Source organism: Lichenostomus cassidix, chromosome 15 (genome assembly GCF_008360975.1).
Source record: "Lichenostomus cassidix isolate B80296 chromosome 15, HeHo_3.0, whole genome shotgun sequence".
In the NCBI taxonomy this organism is placed as follows: domain Eukaryota; kingdom Metazoa; phylum Chordata; class Aves; order Passeriformes; family Meliphagidae; genus Lichenostomus; species Lichenostomus cassidix.
Window position 1 is genome coordinate 10067953 of NC_139496.1, and position 27468 is coordinate 10095420.

Consider the following 27468-nt stretch of genomic DNA (forward strand, 5'->3'; position numbering starts at 1 on the left):
TCACTGAGCTCTTGTAGCAAATTTTGAACTGAGAGAAAATATCTCCTTCTAAGTCCTACTTAAACATCATTATATCAGGTTGTCACCATGGATCTCATCTGAGACTTTGCTTCTTGTCACTGTCAGGAAGTTCTCAGCATAGGGAAGGAGGGAACAGCTGTGGGTCATTCCTTTCTGCTCCTCTGCAATCAAAAAGCTTATTGTGAAATTTTATTCACTTCAGTGGCAACAGGAGGAGGCCAAGATTTAATCTGCAGATGCTGGGATTACCAAGCTTGTGTTTTAGAAGATTAAGTTGAAATTTGATTTTTTGTGTGAAGTAGCACTGGGTTAAATTTGCCAAACCCAGTGGAAAAAGCCTGACCCTTAAGTAGATAACACAAACTCCTATCAGATGGGTATCCTTGAAAATAGCAATCTGTTATTCCACTGAGAAGTTAGGGTGATAGTAATGAGATGAAAAGATGTAAACGCTTGTGTTTACAATCTCTTCATTTACCTTGAGAATGGGCCTGTGAGAGCAGAGGTAAACATTTGTGGGATGTTATTTAAAGTACTATAAAGTCATAGTTTCTCCCCTATCCTTTTCATCTCTACTTTTTTCATACAGTGAGTGGTATTTGAGGCACCTGAACTCCCTAAGAGGCATCTCAGTGGGTACCTAAACTTGTGTGGTTTTCCTTTAAAGGTAGGAAAGGTTCTACTCCAACTCCTAAGGAAAACCACGTCAGCACAACGCCACATACGTCTGCTCTTCCTTAAAGATCAACCTGGAAACATGCACTCTGGCAAATTTTAATACTCTGGGAAATTCTAATCTGATAAACAGAGCCGCTAAGCAACAACTTGAGCAAATGTCACCTTCACTATTTTTCTATTAGAATAGCAAAGGCAGAGAGATTCCCCTGCAAAGAGGAAGGGATCAGCTGGGGTAAAGTGACAAGTTTAATATGAGAGAGGAATTTTTGTCAGGAGAACAAAGGGCATACAGTCACTTCACAAATCCTCTTGAACTTGAGAAATGTTAAGTCTGTGAGGAAGGAATACAGGAATATGCAGGACTGTGCAGAAAGGACTGGTCTAGGGCTGTGACTTGAAATGTGAATGTTAATCCAGCACTGTTCAAACTCTCTCCAGAAAGGTGAGAGAGGCTTGTCTCAGCCTTCTAAGCAGTATTACTTACTGGAAGAAATACAATTCCAAGAGTACCTGTGAGGAAGAGTGAATAATAGTGGCTCTCTCACAATTGTGCAAGAGAATTGTTCCAAAAAAAGCTGCCTGCACAAGTCTTTTTCTTTGTAATAGCTCTATTTTATCATTAAAAATCAATAAATAGCTCGCTCAATCCACCGAGTTCCTGGCAAACAGCTCTCTCCAGATACCTGTAGGCATTTTTCAGAGCAAACAGCTAACAGCGATGTATCATTAGGGCTTATCTCCTGCCATGCCTAAAGCCTTAGCTGCAACAGCTTAAGCATAAGGGTCACATATGCTCTGTAGCTCAGTACCTGCTGTGCGAATTTAACTTCCGAGGTATTTCTGTGACGAGATGAACCGCGCGCATCTCCACCTGGGGCAGAACAGCCCCCCAGGAGCCTCCGGAGCGCGGTGCTGCAGCCCGGCCCCGGCCCCACATGCCGGCTCTGGGCCGGGGGAGCAGGGGAGAAGGGCAGCTCTGTTTCCCCCAGGCCTCGCAGGCATTGCTCAGACCCTTTTTTCCCCGTCAGGGCCACAGCCAGTCCCGTGGGCTGCCCGGCAGGGCCCGCGCCCGCCACCCGCCCCCGGGGCTCGCAGGGATGGGGCCGCGTTGCACGGGGAGAGCCCGCGGGCCGGGGCCGAGCGGGCGGAGCGCGGCGGGGCCTCACCTCCAGCTTGTCGGTGAGCTCCTTGTGCATCCTCTCGTACTGCCGGCTCATGTCCTGGTTGCGCTCCAGCAGCGCCTTGCCCAGCCGCGCCGCCAGCACCAGGTCCTTCTCCTTCTGCCGGATCAGCGAGAGCAGCTCGGGGTCGCGGGCGGCGGCGGCAGGCGGCGGCTCCGGCGGCTCCCCGGCGGCGGCCAGCAGCGCCAGCTCCTCCTCCAGGGCCAGCTCCAGGGCGGCGGCCCCGGGCGGCTCCATGCCGCCGGCGCTGTCCGCCTCCGCCGGTGCTGACCCGGCGGCGGGCAGGCGCAGGCACGGCGCCGACATGGCCCTGCGCGCCGCCGCCGCTCCGCTGCGCCCCCCGCGCCCGGCCCGCGGCTGCGGCGGCTGGGCGGGGAGCGCCGCCGCCCCCGGCCCCCGCCCCCCGGCGCCGGGCCCCGGCAGCGCATCGCCACCGCCACGGCCACCGCTACTGCCACCGCCGCAGACACCGCCACCGCCACCGGGCCCGGCTGGCGCGGGGGAAACCGGGTCTTGCTGGACCTGGCTGCCGCGGGCAGGTCTCGCCCCTTCAGCCCCAGGTCCAGGCCAAAAATCCCCCCAGAACATCGGGGAAGCCCAAGGAGGGAGCTTGGCACCCTCCGAGGGGCACAGCGTGTTCTCCCAGCTCGCCGTCCGCTCCCCCCAGAGCTCTAACGGAGCTCTTTTGCTTGCCAGAGTAGCTTTCAGGATCTTTGTGCTCAGTAGTTCACCCCGGAGAGCTGACTACAGCTTCCAACAGCCACCGGGGCTTGCTTTCAATTTCAGATTGTTTGGGATGTTATCGGGTAACGTTTGTCCTAAAGGTATCCTCAGTGAACGTTGGGAGTTGTAGTCACTTCAGCTCCCAGCACTATTCCCTCTATTAGGGGCAGGACTGGTTGGGGTTTCAGTTTTGGTTTTGTTGGATTTTTATCCCCTTTATCCTGGCACAGGAGGGAGGCTGAGGCAGAATACAGAAGTATAAGCCTGTATATTGTCACATTTGCTGCAACCCCATTCCCTCGATTTCTAATTATACTTTACTTTCAAGTGAGGCTTTAATAGTGATTTAACAAACACATTTTTAAGGAAACTTGTGCTTTTGATTCCTAGATTCTGCAGAAAGCAATTATGAGTTTTACAGCTTTTATCTTTGTACGCTGCTTTCATGCTTTCCTTCCTTCTATGGAAGGTTCACTTAGACCATGTTCATCTGTATGCAACAGCCCCAGTGCATCAGTCCAAGGATGTTTTTGGCTGGGGCAGTTGGTGACTGATGCAGTTTTCAAGCAGGGCTGACTCCTGCCTAGCGTCACACCCAGGGCCCTGGAGAGCTGCTGATAATTCGTAACAGTTAGAACATGAATTGTGGAAATGCAAACTTCCCTCTGGCCATCTGCCACTGGGACTTGGCCTTTCATGGGGATACTCCCCAACAGCTCAGCTTGGGGGACCTGTCGATCCTTGGCCTTTTTTCTGGCAGCATCGGTTAACAGTAGTGATGCTTTTTGTAATGTGAGCACCTGATCTCCAAGGACCAGGCAGAGACTGGTGCCTTGAGCTGCCAGCACCCATCCCACCATGCTAACTGTTGGCCCCTAGGATCATTATGATTTCTTTTGCGCTGGTGACCCAGAGGTGACACCTCCTTTATCTCCCAGCAATTCCCCCAGGCTCTGATTTTTCTAGTCCTTTTGTCCTTGCAGTTTCAGGGACGCTTACATTGCTGCAAAGCAGGATTGACCATAAGGTGAGATGGTTTGAATAGTATTGGCCCTTTTAAAATAACCCCTGTCCTGACAGGAGCTGTGATTGCACAGATTTGATCATCGCTATTTAAACACAGGAGGGCATTTAATATTTAAACTGATTGTGAGCACCTTCTGCTGGAAGTGCCTACTACAGCAAACCAAGCCTCCTGGTGTGATTAATGAAATCCATTGTGGCATTAATTTTCATCTCTAATGCTTCCTTCAGTGTATAAAACAAAAAGAGATTATACTGAGATGGTTTTAATCTCCCAAACAAAGCCCAAAACAAACCCCATAGCTGCAGCTGTTAGGGTAGGGATGAAGAAAAGCTATTGCTTGGATGGAGAGGAAAAAGCACATATAAATCAGGGAAATGTATTGTAAATATGCCACCATCTTAGTCAGGCATCTATACAAGCTTAATGCTCTTTTGGGGACTATTGAGTGCAAAATAGAACTGTGTTATCTAGAGTAACCCTGGATTAAAGCTTTGTTTATAGCACAACATGTTACTGACTTCCACTTAAAAAAAGAAAATTAAAAAATCCATTGTCCTGTGAATTTAATTATTGATTTGGCTTTTCAGAAACATGTTAGGTTACTGCTTTTGTAGGTGACTTTACTAGGATTTTGTTTTGTACATGTCATCCAAATCAAATACCTATGAAAAACTAATATGAATATAACAATGCAGTTTCTTTATGATGATATGGTGGCATTTTCCATTAAGATCCTAAAATGTGTTTTAGCTGAGAACTGGGATGGTTACTGCCCTTAAGTGGACACCCAGCTCCCATTTCTGCTCTTCTTCCCCTGTCTAAGCTTGGAGAGCCTCAGCCCAGAAAACAGAAGAATTAATTATGGGAAACAAGTCAGACATAAGGTTGCTTTGTTTTAATTGCACTGCTGAAGCCTGATGTTAGACTTCACTCCTCAGGTACTGAGGACTGCAATAGTGAGTAGTTCTTGTGGAGATTTAGATCAGGCATTTCAAGAGCTGATGCTCTTTCAACACAGAAAGTTCCTGTGTGTACAGAACAAATGATCCTTCAGCCTGGAAATCACTCCAGGGATGGCCCTTTCTGAAAATGCAAAAAGGCCAGAGTGACTCAAGCACACAGAGAACTGAGAGCAAGTGACTGATTCCAGTGATGTCATCACAGAACACAGAAATGTCACCTTGCCCAGGACATATGAAGGACTTCTTTGTGATATTAGGAAACAAGGGTGAAAATAACGCATAGGTATAAGATAGGTAAGAGTCTCTGTAAGAGGATCAATCATTCTTTTCTTCCTCAGATGAAAAACTTGCATATGTGTATAAAAAAGAAAGTAGCAAAAGGTTCTATCCTTATGGGGCAAAAGGAGAGCACTGACTTTGTCCCAAAGTAATTTCCCCTTCTTGCTTTTCCCCATTCCACAAGTACTGAATCCAGTAAATAAGCTATGGGGAGGGTTGGCAAACTTGACTCAAGGAGCCATCCAGGGCAACCTGCCAGTGCAAATTCACTCTGCTAAACAGGTTCCTAAAAGAGCAAGATACTGAAAGAGGCAATCCAGCTTAAGCTGTGGATACAGCAGTGGATGTTGTCCTTCCCAGAGGGTCAAGGAGAGGTGAACTCTAAGCTGTACAGTCTCTTCAAGCCCAGTGTCAAGTATATCGTTAAATCTGATGCTTTAAAATTGTATTCTGCCTTGCAGGGATTTCACTGTTTGGTCTGTTCACAAAGGAAGTGTGGCAGAAGGTCTGGACCTTTGGTGTTAACACCAACAAATGCTGGAGCGTGTAGGACTGACTGTATGAGCTAAGCGGGACAAAGCATTTTTCACACATCAGAAAAGCTGCAAATCCAATAAATGTCCAAGTGCTTCAATCAATACCTTCACCTCAGCTGTGAGGGCAGCACTCAGAAAACAGGCACTGCAAGAGATCATCCTTTTTTGTTTAGAGTAAGGGGAGAAAAAGTGTTGTGAGAAAGCCACAGCCAGACCTGTAAAAGTAGGTTATTTTCCTGTGCTTTTAAAGCAGACTGTGGTGAGAAAGGAATTCCCATCAACATCCTTAATCTTCCTGTCAGTGGGCTGACAGACTTCCAGGGGAGGCAGCACAAGGTTTCAGGTTTCTTTTGCCATTCTCCCTCTCTCTCTCTCTTTCTCTCTCCCTCCCTGCCCCACTCCCACCTTTTTGAATGATTAATTGCCTTATTTTTCTCTGTGTTTTCCTGCACTTTATTTCTGACAAAAGTTTTACTTTTTCTGGTTGTTTGTGTACCTCTGTGCTGACGTATTTCAGCCACAGTCTTCTCTGCTGCAAGAGGTGCAGGCAGCCTCAGAGAGTTTGCAGTTACCCTAATGAATAATTAAAGGACATATGTGTCTTGCTTGCAAAACAGGCCATAACTGCAAAGCCAGAGAAAAGACTCATGAGTGACCTTTCTTTCTCTTTGCTTCTGTAATATCCAAAGCTATCCAGTATGTGTGTGCCCAGCTTTTCCTTGGTGCTGAGTAGAGGAAATACAGGATGGGAAGGTGTATTTGCAGAGCTTGGTAAGGGTGAAAAAACCAGAGATTTCTCGTTAAACAGAAGGGAAAGAAAGCTGTCATGAGTGTTAGCCGAGCAAGATGGAGTAAAATAAAAGACCATCCTGATTTTTCTCAAGGCTCAATATCTCCAGAGAGTTTCTGACAAGTTTGTTGTTTCCCAGGGTTATCACGTCAGGTAGAGCAGAAAGACCACTCATCCACCAAGGTGACTCATGACATTGAAGTCAGGGGAAACATCCCTTGACTGCTAAGGGAGTAAAGCATGGCCTGGATGACTCAGGAGTGCCCACAGACAGAGCCCACATCATGCTGTGATCATCCTGCCTGTGTGTGTAAGAAACAAGGTGTGCAAAGAGAAAAGAATAAGGGAACAGTTTGACTTGTTATATGACACATAGGAGTTAGAGATGTAACTATTTTGTACTATAGGTTTTAGTCTCTTTGGGGTGTGAAGTTTGGAAGCATTCTGTAACAGTCTCTCCAAAACAAAGCTGACAGTGCCGGGAACAAGCAGAACCTCTGGAGCTGGAGGAGTTGCATGGCTAATATTTCAGGCCAGCTTGATCTGTTTGGGGTACCACACCAGCAATTTGACTGGTTCATGCCTGGCCCTGACCTTACATACATGCTGCTTTGCACCTGAGCTCCTTCTTGACTTACCATGCTCCAGGTAAACTCTTCACACAGGATCCAAGGTGGCTCCTTCTTAGTGGGACAGTCTTCCAACACCTATGCCAGGAGGGCTCCCATCCTTACACACTCTTGTGCCAGCTGCAGGGATTGCAGTGTGTGCCTTTGGAGGTGTGTGACAGACTGCTGGGGCTGCTCGAGAAGCTGCAGAGAAACAAAAAAATGTCTCAGGGACATGGTGAGCATGACAGGGTGCAGAGCAGGGCTGGGGCCGTGCAGGGTGGACACTGCACACCTGTGTGGGAGGTGTTGGGTCTGGGTGCTTCTGCACAAACCCAGCCCCAGACTGGCTGCTCCTGCAGCCCACAGGAGGACTAAATGGTTCCATGGGGAGATGTACACCTACATCTGGACTGGGGCTGTGCTTTTTAATGAAGTAGGTGTTTTCAGCAGTGGGTGTGAATTACTCCCTCTTGAATCTCACCACATGATGATGTTTGCCAAGCTTTTGTGGAACAAACACTCCTATTAAGAATTAAAAAGTAGTCCATGCCTTTGTTCATATGAAGGCACAAACTGAGAGAGCTGTTCCTGCTTATATTTCTTTACAGCCAACCCTTAGATCCTAAAATTACCTGTCATGGTGTAGGCCATGGAGTTCTGCAACCATTAAATAATTGGACATGACTTTGTGCTTTGTTGTAGGGAAAAATATTTGTTCCTTATGATCTTGCTCTGCTTCTTAGGGATATGCTGTGATTTGTAATGATTTGTAATGTTAGGAATGCTTGTCTTTGATCTGGCATTATTGGACTGTAATTGACCATGTTGACACAAAGCAATGTGGGGTTTAATGCAGCCTCTTTCACTCGCTGTTGTGGTCAATTATTTCATGATAATGGCAACTCTGCCAGGTATTTTTGTTTCATTGAGCAATTATGTTGTTATGGAAACTGGTATTCTATAAATTATCTCAAGAGAGGCTTGATTCACTTCTTGGGAACAAGAAATTTTAAAGTAAAAAGTGCAGGATAACAGGGATTCTTATTAGCTGTATTTTTATTTGGGTAATTACTAATCCTTAGGGCTGCTGACTCCTTGGTGCAAATTCCAGCACCTTCCTGTCCGTGCAGGATCTGCTCAGTTGTCACATCATTAGGAGCCAGACAATCCTGCCCAGGGGGAGGCATCCTGGGTATGTGCAGCACAGAAGCTTTCAGAAGGAGCTTTTGCAGCACCCATTACCTATGAGAGTAATCCCCTTTCATGCTCTGAGCTGTTTCCTCAGCACTTTTCAGGAGCACGAACTTCAATAAACATGTGGGTGGAAAACCATTGAACAGAAGTAATTAAGTTGCTCCTGGTGAGCTAAAGCTCATTCTACATGGATGAGGGACCCTGCATTAGCTTCAGGTAGTCAGTGTTACTCCCCAGCATTCTTCTCCTTTCTCATGCTTTCAAACTGCTTTCTTCTGTTTCTTTTTAACAGTTTATTTAAAACTGTTAAAAAACAGTTTATTTAAAAGAACATTGTCACCTTTTACATGACCAGCCCACAGGACAGCAGCCACACTGTCTCCCTGGGCCCCAGGAGTGCTCTGTACTCTCAGGAACAATAACCTCTCCTCCTCTTGGCTGTGGAGGCACCTGCAAATCTGTCTTTGCTCTGTCAGCCTGGCCATGGGGAGACCTAGGCATTCCCTGCAAGTACTAGGGAATGAGGTTCAAGATTATCATATATTTCCCTTTGTAGTGGGGTTTAATTTGGTAGGTGGTATTTAACCTTGCTATAAAAATAGCCAAGGCTTAATCTCTCCAGAAAAATGAAAATCCTGAAATGTGTCTTCTCATTCTAGTTGTTGGTTTCTGAATCCCCTTCAGTTTGTCAGCAACCTTCCGTTTCACAGAATGGCGAGTTGCCAGACTGGTGTATCATCTCCCTGGGGTCTGCTGCCCACATAGCAGGTATTCAAATTCAAAATAGCAGATCTTGTTAGAGTGCAGGACAGCTTCGGCTGGCAGGAAAAGATTTGGGTTTCTTACAAATGTGGTTACATAGTGCTGTATGAGAACAATTCACAATGAAATGAAACTTGCCATGATTGATTTCTGTTTTAAGCTTCTATTATGTATAGGAGTTTTCAAGAGAAAAAGAATTACCAAATAATAGCTGACATACTGTTGAATTATGGGTATTGCTTTCTGTTGTTTAATTACCTGCAGACTGCACTATCCTGCTGGAAAGGCAACAGCAGAAGAGTTTTCATCTGGCAAAAGTATTTCCATAGGATTTAAAAGTAAATTATTTACCATCATTTATACTGCTCAAAAAGCCAATGTATCTTTTTTCCCCCATTTGGGGATTTGCATCACAAACAGAAGCAGGACGTTGAAAGTTTTTTATTTTCTTGTTTTAGGTAAGCATAAGAACTCCTCTCTACAGCGCTGTGCAAAGATCTCTGGACGTTGCACGTGGCATCTACTTTTGGGGAGAAAGCAAAACCAGACCTTTCCCAAAACTACACACCACCCCTCCTTGTAGTGTCTGCTTTCCAAGGAGTCCAAAGTTTTTCACAGAAACTATCATGAGGCAGCTCATGGCGTGACATTGTCCTGTAATCCCTGTTCCCCTTTCACAGAGGGATGACGAGAAGCCAAGGCAGAAACTTGCCAAGAGTCCCCAAAGCCAAGTCATACAAATCTCATGATCAAGTTGTGACCTACAGTGTTAACCCTTAGATCACAGTTTGTCTTCAAGAGCCAAGTCACAAAATGAAACCAAAAGAGTTCCTGTCAATATCTCTTTGCAATGACCACATTGCTTTGGTTTTTGAGACAGACTCCTGAGGGTCAAGGAAGGAGCTGCTGTAACACAGCTGAAGTCATAGATATGTAACAGTAATGGTATAAACGAACTGAACAGAACAAGAGCAAGAGAGAAGGTTGAAGCTCCAGAGGGCTTGAGATCAAAACACAGGGCATATAGAAAACATGAAAAAGATGGATACTAGAATACTAGATACTTAAATACTAGAAATACTACTTAAATACTAGAAAGGACCATTGGAGAGGATGAATCTGTAAAACAGTAATTTTACTGGTCAGATTTTAAATTGTAAGATGAATTGTGTTTGTAATTATAAAAAATATTTCTTTGTTCCTGCTGGGAGGACCTAGTTGACATCAGTTGTAAATGTGTTAGGACAGAAAAATCAAAGTGTTTAACTGCTGCGAGGCACTCTCATCATATCATAATGTCTTTTGAAGCAGTAATGCAGTGATTGATCAGAGGAGATCTAATTAACTGACTACATTATATGAAAAAAACAACCATGGAGAAAGCTGTGATACTCTGGGTATCACACTCATCAGAATCTTTGCTCTGCTGCATGGGTGTGGGTGTTTTAAGGAAAAGCCAAACCTTCATTCAATAGATCACCTAAAAATAAACCTTAAGATTAAAAGTTTCCTTTCTCTTTCTATCCTGCCTTTCACATATTATTGCTTTGCATACTTCTAGACATTTTAGGAAGTGCATAGACCATATTTGTCACTAAAATATTCAGCATTAAGCTAACTGCTTAAATCTAATATTCACCCACACATGATCTATATGGGGGTGAAATTTAGATCTGAACATTACCTTAACAAAGTGCTTTCTATTCTTGTTTCCCATTTTTGCATTTTGCTGCAAAAAAAATGCAAAAGTATAGCATTCTGTGCCTGCAGGGGCTGGGTGAGCTCAGTCACATCAGGAATGTCATTTATGAACATTTAGTGCAGCCTTGGTGTGAGTTCACAGCCAACTTCTCCCATGGGGTGTGTGAAGGCAGTGATGTGACAAAAAGGGAGCCAGATACTATTCACTGGGATCAATGAATACTTTGACATGCTGTTGTAGAAAGATAGAAAGACTGGGTGCATGTTTTGCTTACTCAATGGCCTTTCATCCTGGATGTAGAGACTGATAAAACTCCACAGCAATCCAGGCACTGAGTTCGGCTGAATGCCCTTTGGTCTGTGATTCCACTCTCTCTTGGAGATCAGGTTATTTTATAAAGCTTCCAGACCTTTGCCTGCCTAGAATGACATGAAATCAGCCTTGCTGAGCAGGAAGGGAAAAGTCATCAAAAATCATCTTTTGTATATGATTTCAGTGCTGTGGGTTAGCTTGCATATTTGGGTATCTGTTTCTTTCAGAAACATTTTACTATTAAAAGTACATCTTAGTTTAAATAAACATATTTTTGCCTATTTTAATCATCCCCTTTTAGGTTGGTGTCAGATGTAGCCTTATGTGAAGAATTTAATTAATTTTTATTTTCTCACGCTGTTTTCATTAAAAGGCATCTCATAGACAGATGAATATTTCTTCCCCAAATTTACATTTAAGTGAAGAAATTTCAGCAAAGGCCAACAGGGAAGGAAGCAACTACCTTCCAAACATTCCATTTTTGAATATCCTCCCAAAAGAGGCTGTATGGCCCACAACCCTTGCTACTCCCTGGGTCAGTTTTGTGCTGGTCAGTATAAGATACACACTGTGTCAGTTTTACTCCAGTTATTTAATTCCAAAGGAGTAACCTATATACAACTCACTGAATATACAACTAACTGAAATATTTAGGGTTTGCCCTCCAAGTGTTTTTGTTTGTTGAGTGTTTCAGAACTTACTCAGTGGGAAAAAAAGAGATGCTTGCACAAAACATGATACGACTGCAGAGCTCAGGAAATATTGTCTCACTTTTCGGAGGATACCAACATCCCTGTCCAGTGCAGAAGCCTCCTGGGAACTTGCTGTGGGCATGAAAGGTAAGAGGTCATGGTGATTTTTAGTGTGTCTGCACATGCGTCACCCTTGATTGCTTCCCTTTCTCTGCTGATGACTTATCAGCTCAATTAGGTGTAGCATAAATAACCTGAAGTGCTATAGCCACCAGAAATTGGAAAATCATTCAGCAGCACAGCCTAAGAGCCATCCCCAGCTGAAGGGGAAAAGGCCTGTGGGTGAGGGAGGTGATTTGTGGGAATCATCTCTCAACTGCTATAGGATTAGTTCCTAGAGCTGAAAAAAGAATCTGGAATAAAGGAATCTACATCTACGGAAAAGTGCCTCGCTCTGCACTGCAAGTGTTTTGTTTTAAAAGCTGGAGTTGTATTTATAGAAATTAAAATGGGTTCCCCTGTGCCAGCCTTTTGTGTCTAGAATTCTAACATACTTCTATTGAACTTTGTCTGGCTTACTGCTACCATTAATTGTATCTATTAATTTTTCACCTGTTGAACCCTTAATCTCAGTTCTTTGAAGAAGAAGAGTAGTTGGAGTAGTTGGAAAATGCTGCCTAGGCCAGTGATTGTGTGTTTATAAAACAGAAACATTATGTTCCTCTTTATTTACAATCACTGTAAATGGAAAATGCATCTATTGTTTGTGTTGCTCTGAAATTATGTATCGCTCTTTCAGACACCTGAGGACTCATTATCACCTCCAGAATTTTTGTGTTTGTCTGTGAGAGAAAATGCCCTTTATTGTCCTATCTCAGAAACACCATCTCATCAATTGAGAGCCGATTTAGAATTCTTTTAATTCAGCAGATCATTAGAATATATATGGCACTTCCAGGGAAAATTAAACCATGTGGAAGCAATAAAAGACTGGCAGTTATGTCTGATCAACAGTAATAGTCCAGCATCTTGGGAGAAAACAATGTATTTTAATTCAGAAGCCCATCAACATTTAACAAAGCTGAATTTTGTATTTTTAGCCCATTATAAAAATACCAGTAGCTGGAAATTAGTTTTGTTTGTTTTGCATGTGGGGTTTTTTTGTTGTTTTGTGGGTTTTGTTTGTTTTGTTTTGTGGTTTTTTGGCGGGGATAAGGGGGAAGGGTGAAAAGACAGACAGCTGCAAGGACTTGCAGCACATTCTGATTCTTTATTTTGTTTGACCTGATTTAACAAGCTTCCTCTGTTGAAATATCATCGTCTATGTTGGGAATTATGTCAGGAAGCACAATATGTGCAGTGTGGGTGAGTGAGCTTGCAAAAACTGTCAATGAAGATCAATTATAGGAATTTTTGAATTACATGTTAGATAAGAAGCAGATGACTTCTTTTCCCTTGCAACTGCGCTGTTAACTATTTTTGTCTAAATTAAAATACAGCCATAGAGGCAGAGGAAATCTGTCACTGAGCGTCACAAGCGGCCCAGGCTTATTGATCATTTTCTTCTTCACGACTGAGGTCCTGCAGTGCTGTGGTTTTGGCACAGAGCACTGTGCAAATGAAGCCAGAGAGCAGCAATCCACTAACAACCTACGATTTATATGCAGCTTGGGCAGAAATGGCCCTTTACAAATGACTTGGTAGGGATTAAAAGGAAAATGCTGTTTAGCACTTGCCATTTTCTGATGTGTTGGTACTGCTGAAGGGTGCAGTGGGGGCTGTGTGTCCTACTCTCATACCACAGCTGGGCAGGCAAGGGTGGTGAAACAGTCTTGTTCCTGCACCTTCATTTTTTTGTAAATTTCTTCTATCAGCCTGTTTACTGGATATTTCTGAATGTGGAATAACATTTTTTTGCCCCAAGAGGCTACATAAAAGGGGGGAAGACTTTTGCAGAGTCTACACAGCTGTTGAACACCACTGCCAGCATTGCCTGGCTCTGCCTCTGGCTCAGTTTGGAGCTGAAGAATTCCAGAAAATCAGCAGGATTTAAAGAATTCTTTTCAAGAGACAAGTAGCAGTTCTTTTTCACAGGAACTAGATGATATATTTGGAGGCTGGGATACTGAAAGGCATTAGAAAGAAAGCCAAGGGAACATAGAGAGGACAGAGGTGCAACAAACCATGCAGCCTGTGTGCAAAACTATTTTATTCCAGCATCTTGTATTCTAAATAATCATTATTTTGTAGTATCTTCATGGTGGAATAGGGTGATGCAGAACCCAGCCTCCTCCATTGCTTTAAATGCTGTCTTCTTGAGGATTTTAATTGGTAGCTGGTGCTCTGCTTTAGAAAGGTTGTTAGCAAATAACAATTACTTAGATTTGTTTTTTTAGTTATGGTTTTCTGTTATTTTGAGGTTGGCTATTAGGCTTTTTTGGATAACTCTTTGATATGAAAAGCTGGCTACTTTCTACTTCATGCTTAAAAGGTTTAAGATATAGGTGTCCCAACAAGTCTGCACCTCTCCCCTCATTTCCATGGGACTAATTGCTATTAAATGTTCTCATCCACTGGCACAATTCATTATGGTGCATCTGATCCATTTCACATTTCTAAGGAGCAATGCACAAGATCCATTGCTCTGAGGAAAACTGGATAGCTAAGTGGTGGGAAGAGCAGAAAGTAGAAAATATTATACCTTAGTACTTAGGTAGTTAATTCAATTATAGAGGAATTTAAAATAGTAGCATAAACCTACCTTTTATTAAGAAGTTATTTTTAAAATAAAAGTTGACCTGCAGTACTTTAAAAACACAGGGGGGATGAAAAGAAAAGTAGCCTAGAGCCACTTTTTATTCAGGAAATGTTTATTCCACAGAAACTCTTTCACATGGAGTTTCCATTCCTCTTTCAAGACTTGTATTTTTGTATCCAGCCTTTGGCTAAAAATGGCTAAATGCAATTCCTTGGCAGACCATGAACATTGCACCATTGCACCAACTTCCCACCTTCCCAACTCTTTTTTGAGGAAGAATATACTAGGTTTGGAGCCTTTTCTTTCCAGGTAGTAAAGGAAATTTAAAAGTGTGAGAAAACAATGTGAGCCAAGCCAATCAACATGGGGAATGGTGAACAGCACTCCAAAAAAAGCAATTTGACCATGCAGTGACCCCCAAAGCAGCTCCAAATTGTCATTCACTTCCTTTATGAACCTTAAATTACTTCACTGTTTGTCAGTGTTATTTCTTAATCACTTATTCATCACAAATCTTAGCATGGAAAAGCCGTTTAAAAATCTGAATCCCACAACAGTCACTGTAAAATATTTCTTGGCCTCCAAGCAAACACTATAGAACTAATTCTAGAAGAATTAAATAAAGTAACATGTAGGCTGTCATTGCTGAGTTCTTCAGGACAGGAATGAACACACCCACTCAAGAGCAAGAACATCTAAAATCCGTAAAGTACCAAAATCGTGATTCCAGATTAGAAAATACGCAGGCAATCAAATCTAAATTTCTTTTAGTCTTACCTGGAAGAGTCCTTCGACATTAAAGCTGTCATTGCCTCAGCTGATGCTTTTATTTATACTCTGCACAAAGTGCTACTATTGTTCTTTTTTACCCTATTCAGTGCCCACCATGCTATAGCAGAGCACAGATTATTGGTCACTGGAATTTTTGGAATAAATCATAAAAGAGTTTCTTTCAAGTTCAATTATATGAAGAGTCCAAGTCTACCTCTGTATCTTTATTAATCAGAATTAGTAAAGGGAGGGTTTGTTTTTTTTAAAAAAGATGGCATTATTTTAACAGACATATTTTGTTTAATCTATTTTTCTACTTAATTTTAATGCTTCAGTCTAGTGGTATTTGTTTTTCTAAAAAAATACCTGTGCACTGACGCCCATCCCACAAACAAACAAATTATTACTGTAGTTAAGGAAAGGGTGTCTTTTCTGCGGATTTGTTGATTTAAGGCAAAGAAAAAAGTCTTGCTGTGAAAATCTAGAATTCATTCATCCTGGGACCAATATATGATTAAATTTTAGTAATAAATTTTAATTGTGCTCTCAGAAGAATTTGGTATCTTCACCATGAAGGTATCTCTGTTCTTTTTTTCCTTTGGAATCTACGTAAAATATACTTGGATATGGCCATTTTTTACATGATTATTCTGTCTAAATTCCAGAGTACTCGAGTGTTATGTTAGATGCAATTTGCATCTGATAAGCAGCACCTGTCCTATTCTAGGTTTTATCTTGTAGACCACAATTTCCTTCCCTTCCCCATCAAAGAAAACATGCAAGTGGTTCTTTAGGACATTCAAAACAAAACATTTTTTAGAATGGCTCAGATACTTTATCAGTTTTGCTTTAATTAAGCTCCTGTCACCTGTTGCTCTGCAACATGTAATTCCCATTAAGTCATGATAAATTCAGTTTTCAGCTGCTCCAGGAGATGTTAATGTGAACACATCAATATTCATGTGTCTTGACAGATCGTGAGGTTTAAAAAATTGCTTTCTATAAAATAATTCTTGTGGAATCAGGGGTGTTCCTGTGATAGCATAAAAGAAGCCTGAAGCTGAGACATATAAAACATCATTTGCTTTTCACTGCATCTACAAGTTAATAAATTATTTCTCTGGAATGTAATGAGGGATTCTTTTTTAGGCTAAATATAAAAAAAAATGTAGCAGACAATTAGGATTAAAAAAAGCACTTCAGTTTCATGTGGTTAAATGCTCAGTTTGCTCATAAAGATAGATTCTTAGTGACCCAATTCTGTTACTATTTCATTTTGGTCACACCAGAAATTTATCATGATTATGTTTTGGCTTACAGGGAGATTAAACATATGGCTGTGTGTGAGAAGAGTTTGGTCAGAACTGAGCAGTGTGTGCTGGAATGAGGAATCCTCAGAACTGGGATTTGGTCTGAAGAGCATCATCACATATGGCTGTTTGCATTTTTATGAATTAATCAAAAGATACATGACAACTATGTATCTAATAGGAAGGCCATGTGTTTTAAAAACTATTTTAATGGATTTTACTTCTGTAAACATAAAGAAAATAGAAACAATATATAAAAAACTCAGTGAATATTAGCACTTGTATAATACAATTATTAGCATATTGCTAATATTTCAGTCAAAATAACCTTGAAGAATATTATCTCTGTGCCTACTTTCTAGTGAAATTCTATGGAAGAAACTCCAAATAGCCTTTCAGGTCTTTTTAAAGTTTCATTTCCTTTTTGCTTGTCCCAGGAGGATGACAGCAGTGGTTGTTTTCCAAAAATTCTCAGGAGGAAATTGAAACTACTGCAGGAGGAAAGACAATGTAATTGTTTTCCTGGTGATTATTTCTCTTTGATTTCATATCTTTGATAAGGAATTTATTCCCTCGTCCATAACTCTTCTTCCCAAAGATGTATTGTGCAAATATTCCTATCCCCTGTAGTGTCCATAACTATTATGTCAGGTTGGATACTTTGTTATAGTTTGGGAGAAGAAAGTGAAACAAAATGTGTCAGGGATCTAAGGATTATTTAGGTCCCACTAAGCAATGGTGAGAGCTATATTAACTAGGATTTATGACATTATTGGAATCAGCCAAGTTAAACCCCTCATTTTGAAACAGAAAGTGGTAACCCAGGTGTGATAAGGGTTAGGGTTGAATAAAGAGCTTGGTTTATTACAAGATCTTTTAAATACTGGTAAATTAAGGATAGAGCTGATAAAGGAGAATTCATTTTGTTTTCATATAGAATTTTAGATTATGGATTAGCATATAGATTAACTATGATAAAGGCCTTGCTAAAGAGCAGGATTTATTTCTGGGGTACACATCCTCTGGAAGCCTTGGTTGCAGACCCATCTGCATGTGTAGTACTACAATTTGGAAACAACAGAGCTGGAGAGATTTGCAAGGTGGAACAAAAAATTATTTTTTTGGTCATACTTAGCTCTTAGCATTGTGATAGCGCAAGCCCTGTTTATTGCTTTCTAAGCATATCTAAATTCATTAGCACCTTGGGAGCAGCTATGAGTGTCTCGCTGCTCCACAGATGAAGATATTTCCAAGTAATGCTGCTGTAAATACAGAAGTTCACAGGCAGATGGTGTTGGGGGGGACTTGGCAGCTCCCTGCCCATTAAAATATGGTGAGGTTAGTTAGGATGAGGATCTGAGCACCAGGTTCTTGGCAAAAAGCTGGTGTACCTGCCTGCCTGGTCGTTTACTTCTACATTTCCGTGGTGTCTTAGACCTCAGGCAAGCCTGAAGGGTGGTACAGTGACAAGCAATCTTGGGAACACAGTCACCTTGGAGCACAATGCAACAGCATGAGGGAGGAGAATTTGGGCCAAGGAAATAAAGGGAAACCCCTACTCTTATAATAAAATAATGTCAAACAGATGGTAACCAATTCAATGCATGGTGAGATGTCAAAACATGTTGAGCACCATATTGGGACCTGCTTAGGGAAAATCACAGAGCTATTTATTCTGTTATGCTTTTCAACGACCTATTAATTTAATAGAAGGAATAAGCCCTTGCTTTGTACAGTTGCAGGTCTGCTGCTGCTCCTTCCAGTTATGTGAGGTTATACCCAGGAGCAGTTGTCAAGTTCAAGGAGTGATACATAATTTGGCTGTCACTTAGGATTGGTACACTATGATTTCTCCTAATAAAAATATCAAAAGTAGGAAGGAATCATCACTTTCACTCTGAGGACTTCAGATCACCAATTTAAAGAAAAACAAAATATGTGTTTCTATGAACAAGCATGTATTTTTTTTTTTTTACCTGAGACATCAGAAATGGATACTGAGGTGTTATCACTGAAACTGCATGGTTTTTCTCTCTCTCCTCTCCTCCCCTCATCTTCCACTTCAGCTGTTTTCTTACCATTTGATAACAATTCTGGTTCAGCTGCATTTTTATGCTATTTCATGGTAGACATTCCTGTTCACATGAGTCTGTTCCAGTGCAACAAAGAAGAAAAAAAACTAGTAAGTGATTTTGTATCACATCGCCTCTTCTAGCAAAATATGTATTTAAGGGCCTTCTTAAAGGGAACTAATCTAACTTGAGCACTCCCCTGATTTATGAGGCAAAATGTATCTGTCCTAAAGGCTTTTAAGTATGACCTATCTCCTCTTCTAGTGTGTGGATCAGCTGTTCCACACCATCCTGCAGAGAAGATGAAGGGAGAATCAGCCACACCTTGTGATTTGAACACAGTATAGAACTGAGCTGGCAGGAGAACCCAGCTCTTCTGCTTCCCCCATTTTCTAAATCCAAACTTACATAAAGATATGGTGATTTCCCCAATGGAATTAGAAACAGTGTGGATATTTAACAGTAATTCTGGCAGTTAAAACAGAGGGGGCTAATGACATTTGCTGAGGAGGAGATAGGCTGGAGAAAGGGAAAGGCAGAGGAGCCTGAAGTTCTCCTCTTAGTTTGGATGGCAGATAATGAGACTTGTTCAAAATCTAGGACAGAACACCTTTAGACATGACAGGGTTCCAAATATCAGGGCAGGATGTAGTATTTTACTAAAATGCACCACCATGACAAGTGACCAGTTCCTGCACAGGAAGTTCTTCACTGCAGTCCTGTTTAAGAGCTGATCTCTCCTGGGCAATGCGGATGAGGATGAGACACAGTCAATGACAGTGTCCTGAGTGGAGTCCAAAAACCAAATTGGCAGTGCAGGTAGTGGACAATAAATTAGATTTTAAAAACTCTTTCGGGCTTAGTAACTTGAAATGAACCCAGCTGTGTCAGTTTAAGACAAGAAATATACCAAAAATATGTCAGTGTTCCAGGGGTGAACTGGAGGAGGTGGAAGCACAAATATCTGGAATTATTTGTATAAAGTCAAATGTAATAAATCCATCAGTGCATTACTTGATCAGCTAGACACCAAGCCAGTATTAACATCATGGAAATGAGTATTGGAGAGCAAAATATTTTATGTCACTCACAGCAACATGATTATTTTTAAGGACCCCGCTATCGAGGTTTGTCACCAGATTAAATTCCTGCCCAGACACAAGGGGCTGTGTTTTGCACCACTGTGATGGCTGCAGGTCACATCAAAGCTCATACGGATATCTCCGTATGGATCCATCGGATCCATCCTTGCACAAGGTTATCCTGCACCCCTCTGAACGCTCTGAGGCATGGCACGGACAGAGGTGGGGCCGAGCTGGAAGCAGCTCACTAGTGCTTCACTTGAAAGTTAATCACCCAGTATCGGAATAAAACGGCCGTACAAAAAGGGTCATAAAGGTCAGGCAGGCATTTTACAGAAGGAAATTTAAAGCTTCTGACAACCTTTCCATTTCCCCTCTGGCTGCCCTACCTGGCAGCAGCTGCTGCCAACTCTGACGTCTGCGGTAGGGTTGAGCCAGCTCCACTCGCAACTACTCGGGAATGAGTCATTTTTGCCTTTTAAGATTTGGCAAAGGAAAACAAGCAAACAAAATAAAAAGGGTGAAATACACGACAAGCGGAAGCGAACCCGTGAGGGCAGAGCAGCACCGACAGCGTCCGAAGGCCTCCTCTGCCCGCTGCGGCTGCGGAGCTGCGGAACCCCCGGGCTCCCCTCACGGCTTCCCTCACGGCTCCCGCCCTCACGGGGCCGCCGCCGCTCCCGCGCAGGGTTCCGGCCCTTCCGGCCCACCATTGGCCCGCGCTGTGGAACCGGAAGTGATGTCGGCAGCGCCACTCCTCCCCGCGCCGTTCAAACCCGGGCGGCGGTAATAGCGGGGCGCGCGCGGGGCCGCGGGAACGGCAGCTGAGGGCGGGGCGGGGCTGAGGGACCCGGGGGGCTGAGGGGAGAATGGAGCTTAGCACGGAGCGGGGCTGAGGGACCCGGGGGGCTGAGGGGAGAACGGAGCTTAGCACGGAGCGGGGCTGAGGGACCCGGGACACTGAGGGGAGCTTGGAGCCGGGAGAACCGGGCTTAGCACGGAGCGGCTCTGAGGGACTCGGGGCTCTGAGGGGGGCTCGGGGTCAGGAGAACGGGGCTTAGCACGGTGTTGCTCTGAGGGACTCTGGGGGCTGAGGGGAGAACAGGGACTTGTGACAAGCCGCTCTGAGGGAGCCGGGGGGCTGAGGGGTCTCGGGTCCTCCCGCTGCAAGCTCCGGAGTTTGGGGGCTCCGCGCCCTCCCAGCGAGGTGGTTGGAGTCACCGTCCCTGGAGGTGTTTAAGGAAAGACTGGCCGAGGCGCTGGGTGCCTCGGGGAAGTTGGCACGGTGGGGTTCGCTCACAGGTTGAACTCGATTCAACCTAATTGCTTCTGTGCTTCTCCCCACTTTAATTGCAGGGAAGCTCCAGGCGCGTTTAAGTTTATAAATTTTGTCCCCAAGGAAATGCGGACGTTGCTTAAAGTACATCCCACCTCATCCTCGTTTTTTACTTAAAGTCAGCCAGTTAAGTGCCTCCTGAATGTCCCTGTTCTCTTTTTCAGGTGATCGTTTTTATGGGATAAGCTGTAAAGATGTTGAAGTTTAAATGTGGTGCCCGAAATCCAGTCGAGGCAGGACCAATGGAGTCCATCACCAGCCGAGTTTCTCGACTAAATCTGTTCTTTCAGGTGAAGAACATCTTTTCTTGTTGGCCTGAGAGCAGCTCATCTTGGTTTTGTCTGTGTCCATTTCCAGTATTTTGAATTACAGCCTTCCCTGTCTGAATGCTTAAATCATGCCTGTGCCATTCTTTGGGGAAAGGGGTAAAAAAGGGATAACTAAGTGAAGTTCAAAGTTATCTAATTTGCACAAAGTTTCACTGGATAGTAGCTGGTCTTACATTTTGCTCATTTTCTAATGTCTTAGCCTGATGGCTTTTTCCATGTAAAGGTGGAATATTGCATTCTGGGCCCTGTAATCTTCAGTTTTTTCATGGGTAAAGTAGCTGTGGGTTTGTCCTGAGATAAATTTACCTAAGGAGCTGCTATTTGATCATCTGAGGTTCAACAGCTTTTCCTTCTAGAGCTACTATTGATGCTGATTGCTTAAACTATCTGTATCACAGAAAAACCCATGTGATACAATGTCAAGGAAAAAGACTAGTCATATCAGAGTCATCAGGAGGATGTAGATTGTTAAAATTTGAATCACAGCTTTCTTGAAACTGTCTTTAAAGGATTGCTTTGTCTAAAAGAAAAATACCTGTAACAGCTATTATAGATAGGCACAGTGAGTTGATATATTTACCTCACACTTCTGTATCATTTGCCTAATTTCTGAAATTGTGATTTTAAAATGGATAATATATAATCTGCTATATACATCTGTTATTGATTTGAGGCTTTTCATTGTTGTCTGATACTCCATCTGCTGTTGCTGCTTTTTTTTTCCAGGGGAAGCCACTCTTTGTGACTCAACAGCAGATGTCTCCTCTCTCCCGGGAAGGCATCCTTGATTCATTATTTGTACTTTTTGAAGAATGCAGAAATCCTGCTTTAATGAAAATTAAACATGTTGGCAACTTTGTCAAGAAGTGTAAGTTTGTTTAGACTGATTTTCAGGTGTCACTTTATAAAAACAATTCTTAAGAATCTGGATGTTAGTAATGCTTTAATTGCTTTGATTGTAACCCAGGACTTTGAGCACTTGACTTTTTGTTGGCAGACTCAACACTGCAAAGGAGATTTTGGCAATGTTAGTAAAGCTTTGTTCAGGTCTGAGAGGATCAAATGCAAGTGGCTTTTGAAGTGCTCTGACTCAAATGCTCATCCTTCTTAGTCTGTACTGTATTTGTATTTGAGGAGGTACTTTCTTGGAAAGTGAGTACTGGCTACAGCAAGGCTCCAAGTATGCATCATTGAAGGATGTCAGAAGCTGAGAGAAGGATAGTGACTAGAGGTATGAGGAAAAAGATCTGAGAGAGGAACTTGGTAATCCTTGGCTCTTTCACCTTTTGGATTCCATGTGTTATCCAAGTTTTGCATGTGTAACTTGTAAATAGTATTTCTGTGCTTCAGAAATCCAGGTTCTAAAGGAGTAAATATTTTACTGATAATGTGCTCAGATTCCTTTTGGGGAAGAGAAAATAAATTTCTATCAATTTTTCCATTAAGATGTAGCAGAGAGACACTTGGTTACAAGTAACATGTTGTGCCCTCTGTAATAGTTCCACCCAATGCTTTGTAGGTATTATTAGCAGACAGTTATTTTCTGCTAGTTTGAATAATTTTTTAGAACAATCTCTCGTGAGTGATTGATTATCACAGTGCATGCTGGTTGGAACTAGTCAGTGGAAAACTTGAGCTGAATGTCTGCAGTGAATGTCTGTGGTTGGTTGTTAGACAATAGACTGGTGCCTCCCTCAGGCAGAGGAGCAAACTCTGCCCCTGGACTAAAACCTGCTGGGTAAAGCCTTCATGTTGAGAGAATATACTTTGTATTGATAAAGGATGGATGGAAAGAAATTAGAAACCAAAGAGGTTCTCAGCCTCTGATGTTATGAATGGGACAGAATTACAGTTGCTATGGGAACTGTCTTAGCATTTCCTGATCCTTTTGTATATACCATATTTCAGACTTAACTCTGCATTGATACAGTCTTTTTCTAGTTCTGATGCATGCTGTTATTTTTAAGAAGCATATTCTGGAAAGATTTAACATTTCTTGAGAATCTGGAACTAAACGTTGGGGGTTTTTTGGTTTTGGTTTGTTGTTTTTTTTTTCTTTTTAGTTTTGTTCCTCAGTTTCGATGTTGTGTCTTTTTTATAAAATGCCAGTTGCCTAATGTAAAAATAAGTATTTTATTTTTATAGATGCAGAGGCTGTCGCTGAACTAAAGGAACTGCAACCCAGTGTGAAGGATTTTGAAGTAAAGAGTGTGGTTGGCTGTGGTCACTTTGCAGATGTCAAAGTAGTCAGAGAGAAAGTCACTGGTGATGTCTATGCTATGAAGGTGATGAGCAAGGAGTCCTTGCTGGCACAGGAGCACGTATGTATATTTTTCTGTTATGACAGTAGGAAGATAAATTGCAATTTGTTGAGCACTTCCTTTCTGTCGCTATTATTAGAACTGAGTTAAAAATATATCTTGAGAAAGTTCATCCTACATTTCAGGGAAGCAATAAATCTGTGTGTAGTTTTGCTGTGTTTCAAAGCCATTGTTGCAGTCTATGGGTCTGTTGGGTGAGGTGCCAAAACATGGCCCTTGTTGTAAAGAGCTTCCCATCTAATTATAACAAAAACAAAAACAGATGACGAAAACACTGAATCAGTATTGATCTTGTTGATGATGGCTTGAATTTTCAGACAATCTATTCATTAAGGGTTTTTTTATTTTAAAGAGCGATGTAGAATGTCAAGAGTGGGTGTGAAGGCAAACTGTGGTGACTGGATTTTTATGGAGAGCCTCTTGCTACCTTGAGAAATGTGTTACTTGGAAACTTAAAAAAGGAATAATGGAGGTTGCTCTCATAGTTTGGTGAGAAACAGAAGATAATCTTTGCTGACATGCAATGACAAGTAGGACAGAGTTACTCCATGAGAGACCTCATGGATTTATACAATATCTGCATCAGTTGTTCCCAATATGTGGTGCAGAAAGGTTGCTCCTGATACCCCTCAGCATTGTTTGTGGCTAGCAGAAATGAAGCTAAACTAAAATTACCCTTTCTGTGGCATAGACTGACAGGAAAGCAAAGTATGATACTACCCTCATATGGCACTTGCTCAGGAAACAGCACTTAATTTCTGTGTAATTTCTTGGTGATGTGTGCCAAGTTTTTCTAAAACTAGGGGATTCTAATGTATTCTCACTCCCTCTCATGATGTAACTGCACACTTTTTTGGTAGGTGTCATTCTTTGAGGAAGAACGCAGCATATTAGCTCAGAGCACCAGTCCATGGATTCCACAGTTACAATATGCATTTCAAGACAAGAAAAATCTCTACTTGGTAATGCCTAGTCTTTGATTTTCTCCTCTATTGAACACCATTGCTGTTGTTTAATTAAAGAACAATGTGATGGTTGAAATGGGCTCATTTTCTGTAAGTTTTTCTGCACTACATACCACTGTTTGCTATGTGCCCAGTGTAATACTGGGGAGTTGAATGGAATATCTTGTTTATCTGTTCCTTTAAAATTTTATGTAGGTTATGGAGTATCAGCCTGGAGGGGACTTGCTGTCACTCTTAAACAGATATGAGGACCAGCTGGATGAGAATATGGTGCAGTTTTACCTTGCAGAGTTGGTTTTGGCCATTCACAGTGTCCATCAGATGGGCTATGTCCACCGGTATGTAAAGTGGACTTTGTGTTCTCCTATATTCTGTCCTCTTTCAGGGCAGTTTTTCACATGCTGTGTCAAAAGACAAAATTAGAAAATTAATCAGACTCCCAACTATAATTGTAGCTCAGGGCATTAACTTTGATGTAAAGTTCAGAGTAATATCAAGAAAGGATTGTTACATGTATTTTTCTGGAGGCTCAGTAAAAAGAAGCCTTTATGTTGCACTATAAAAAATTTAAATAGTTTCCACAGATTGCTGCTTTTGGCACCAAATACTATGGGAAATTAATGTAATTGTTAAAAATTGTTGTGTGCTGATTGGTGAATAGGGCAGTATAGGATGTTGGAATAGTTAAATATCACAGAGTTTTCTCTCAAGGCTTGGAGGCTGTTACTGTGTGCATTTTCAAATCATATTGATATTTAAAAAAATTATTCCATTCTGAAGGTGTGGAAATGTTAGGAAGTATTTTATCTTCCAAGAGTTTGTAGTGGCTGCACTTAGAGCATGAACTGTGGTTTTCTAGTGCAAGGTCACTGCCTTGATTTGTAAGATGTGCAGCATAAGTTGAGGGAATTTGGAAAGAAAACTACAAAATAATTTACTATAACTCAGTTGCAACTTGGTCAAGGTGCAAAATCACCTTCTCTTTTTATCTGCTGTCAATAATTATGAACTTTCCATGAAATAAGGGGAACTTTAATACTTCTGTATTTGCTTGGGAACAGGATGACTGTTGGAAACTTGTAAGACTTTAAGCATATGGTTGAATATAGGTGAATAGGTAAATTGTGTCACCCGGATGTGACAGTATGGAATGGTGTGCAAAGGTTCTGATTCCTTTCTTCTTGCTGCTTACAGAGATATCAAACCAGAGAATGTTCTTATTGACCGAACAGGACACATTAAACTTGTGGACTTTGGGTCAGCTGCCAAAATGACAGTAAACAAAATGGTAATAATGTGGATTTAAACTTTGTCTGTGGCTTGTTTGGATAGTCCAGTCAGAAAGAGAACACTAACTTGGTATCTGTTCTTTGATTACACCTTGCTCTTCTCTCTTCTGCCTTTCCTGTCTGATATGGAGCCTATTCACAATTGAATTTTTCCATTTGTGAATGGCTTTTACAGTATGAACTTGAGTATCTTTTGCAGCCTTCAGTAGATACCTATTTGCTTATTAAAATATTAATACACAAGAAAGGCAAAGGTAAGTCTGCTTTCTTGTGGTGCTGCACTATGATACTAAATCATACTTCTAGAGGTTCTTACAGCTGTTCAATGCTGTGCTTAAAGAGGACATGGATTTATAATTGGAATGAAAATTGTGACTGTTGGAACTAAGGTGGCATAACTGTGAAGACTGGGGAGCACTTGTGCAAAATGGGTCACATTTAAATATTCTGGGCTTCACTCACCAGAAAGCACTGCATTCAAATCTGAATCAGTGGAGTTTTTTATAAGTTGCTTGTAAGTTTTGGTAACTGCATACAACTTCCAGTGAAATTTTTTACAATTTAAATGTATCTAAGTGAGAATGTGGAGTTCTGTGGCATATTTCTGTCTTGTTTTACAATTTATATTTTTACATAACATTTTCTTTATAATGTGATTCTTAATATCCTGTTTTCCCTGTTTTAACATATTCAGTGCTTTTCTGCATTGCATTTTCCTTTTAAATTTTTTCTTCACATTATCTCTTCAGTCATCCTCAGGTTTTTGTGTTAGCCTGCCTGCTGTTTGGTTTCATTCTTTATGCCACTCAGTGCAAAAATGATTGCAGCATTGGCTCTTGAATTACCTTTTCTAAGCAGTCCTTTGCTGATCATGAACACAAGGTAAAAAGGGTAGAGGTGATAGAGAATGGAATGAGAGCAGGGAGTATTCATGTCTAAATGTGACTATTTTTGAAATTTCAGCTATCATGTCCATGTTAATACTAGTTGAAGCAGTAGTGCCATAGTATGTTTGCTGCTTAAAAATCGGTTTAATAATCCTGTGATTTTTGGAATGCTACTTTTCTACTTTAGCAGTTTGTACTTTACAGTAACAATTAGCTCTGATAATTTGACACTTTTTATACCAAACAGCTCACTTTGTTTATCAGCAGTCTCCTTAACCTGGCACGTATTTGCTGAACAGCTTTGCTTAAAATTACTTACTTAAAATTCACTTGGAGGGCTGAAAATTATGTCTCATTAAGAAAAAAAAAAGGAGAAAAAAGAAAACTTTTGGTTTATTACCAAGATGACAGTGAGCAGAAAGTGCTGTACTTTCACTTGCTTTATCTTTGTTCCTAGGTAAATGCCAGGCTCCCTGTGGGCACACCTGACTACATGGCACCAGAGATGCTGACAGGGTTGGGTGGAGATGGCAAAGCCTCCTATGGCCCCGAGTGTGACTGGTGGTCCCTGGGAGTCATCGCCTATGAGATGATTTATGGAAGGTCTCCCTTCACCGAAGGCACTTCAGCAAAAACTTTCAATAACATCATGAACTTCCAGGTAGAGAGAACTCCTTTCCTGTTCTCCAGTAAAAAGGCAGTAACTAACGACTGCTTTTCTCAACTTTAGAATAAGTTTATGGATATCTCTTACTTTGTCATGCTCATAAAATATTTGGAATATGTGCATTATGTGTATTTATATGTCTCTGTATTATAGATATCAAGTTATTTTTGTAACAGGTGTCATCACCCCTGATTCAAAAAACTCTAAGCCA

At 41.8% G+C, this 27468-nt stretch overlaps 2 protein-coding genes across 12 annotated transcripts in view; one reads left to right on the forward strand and one right to left on the reverse strand.

Moving 5' to 3' along the window:
* Window positions 1-18455, reverse strand: part of BICDL1 (BICD family like cargo adaptor 1) — a 66096-nt gene extending 47641 nt beyond the window's left edge. For 3 of the 4 annotated variants that reach the window (XR_014855357.1, XM_085076098.1, XM_085076097.1), the window contains exon 1: window positions 1866-2186. Coding sequence is in view for 3 of the 4 variants with exons in the window: in XM_085076098.1 (XP_084932224.1) it covers window positions 1866-2186 (321 nt within the window). In the remaining variant the exon portion in view is untranslated. Of the gene's footprint in view, window positions 1-1865; window positions 2187-6835; window positions 7010-16664; window positions 16801-18285 lie in introns of those variants that run through there. The other variant, XM_085076101.1, reaches the window with a different exon arrangement.
* Window positions 18456-20230: 1775 nt separating this feature from the next.
* Window positions 20231-27468, forward strand: part of CIT (citron rho-interacting serine/threonine kinase) — a 69593-nt gene continuing 62355 nt past the window's right edge. For 7 of the 8 annotated variants that reach the window (XM_085076103.1, XM_085076105.1, XM_085076107.1 and 4 more), the window contains exons 1-8: window positions 20609-20748; window positions 20964-21089; window positions 21855-21996; window positions 23274-23449; window positions 24310-24411; window positions 24610-24752; window positions 25609-25702; window positions 27048-27251. In XM_085076103.1, the coding sequence (XP_084932229.1) occupies window positions 20994-21089; window positions 21855-21996; window positions 23274-23449; window positions 24310-24411; window positions 24610-24752; window positions 25609-25702; window positions 27048-27251 (957 nt within the window). In that variant the 5' untranslated portion in view covers window positions 20609-20748; window positions 20964-20993. Of the gene's footprint in view, window positions 20250-20608; window positions 20749-20963; window positions 21090-21854; window positions 21997-23273; window positions 23450-24309; window positions 24412-24609; window positions 24753-25608; window positions 25703-27047; window positions 27252-27468 lie in introns of those variants that run through there. The other variant, XM_085076104.1, reaches the window with a different exon arrangement.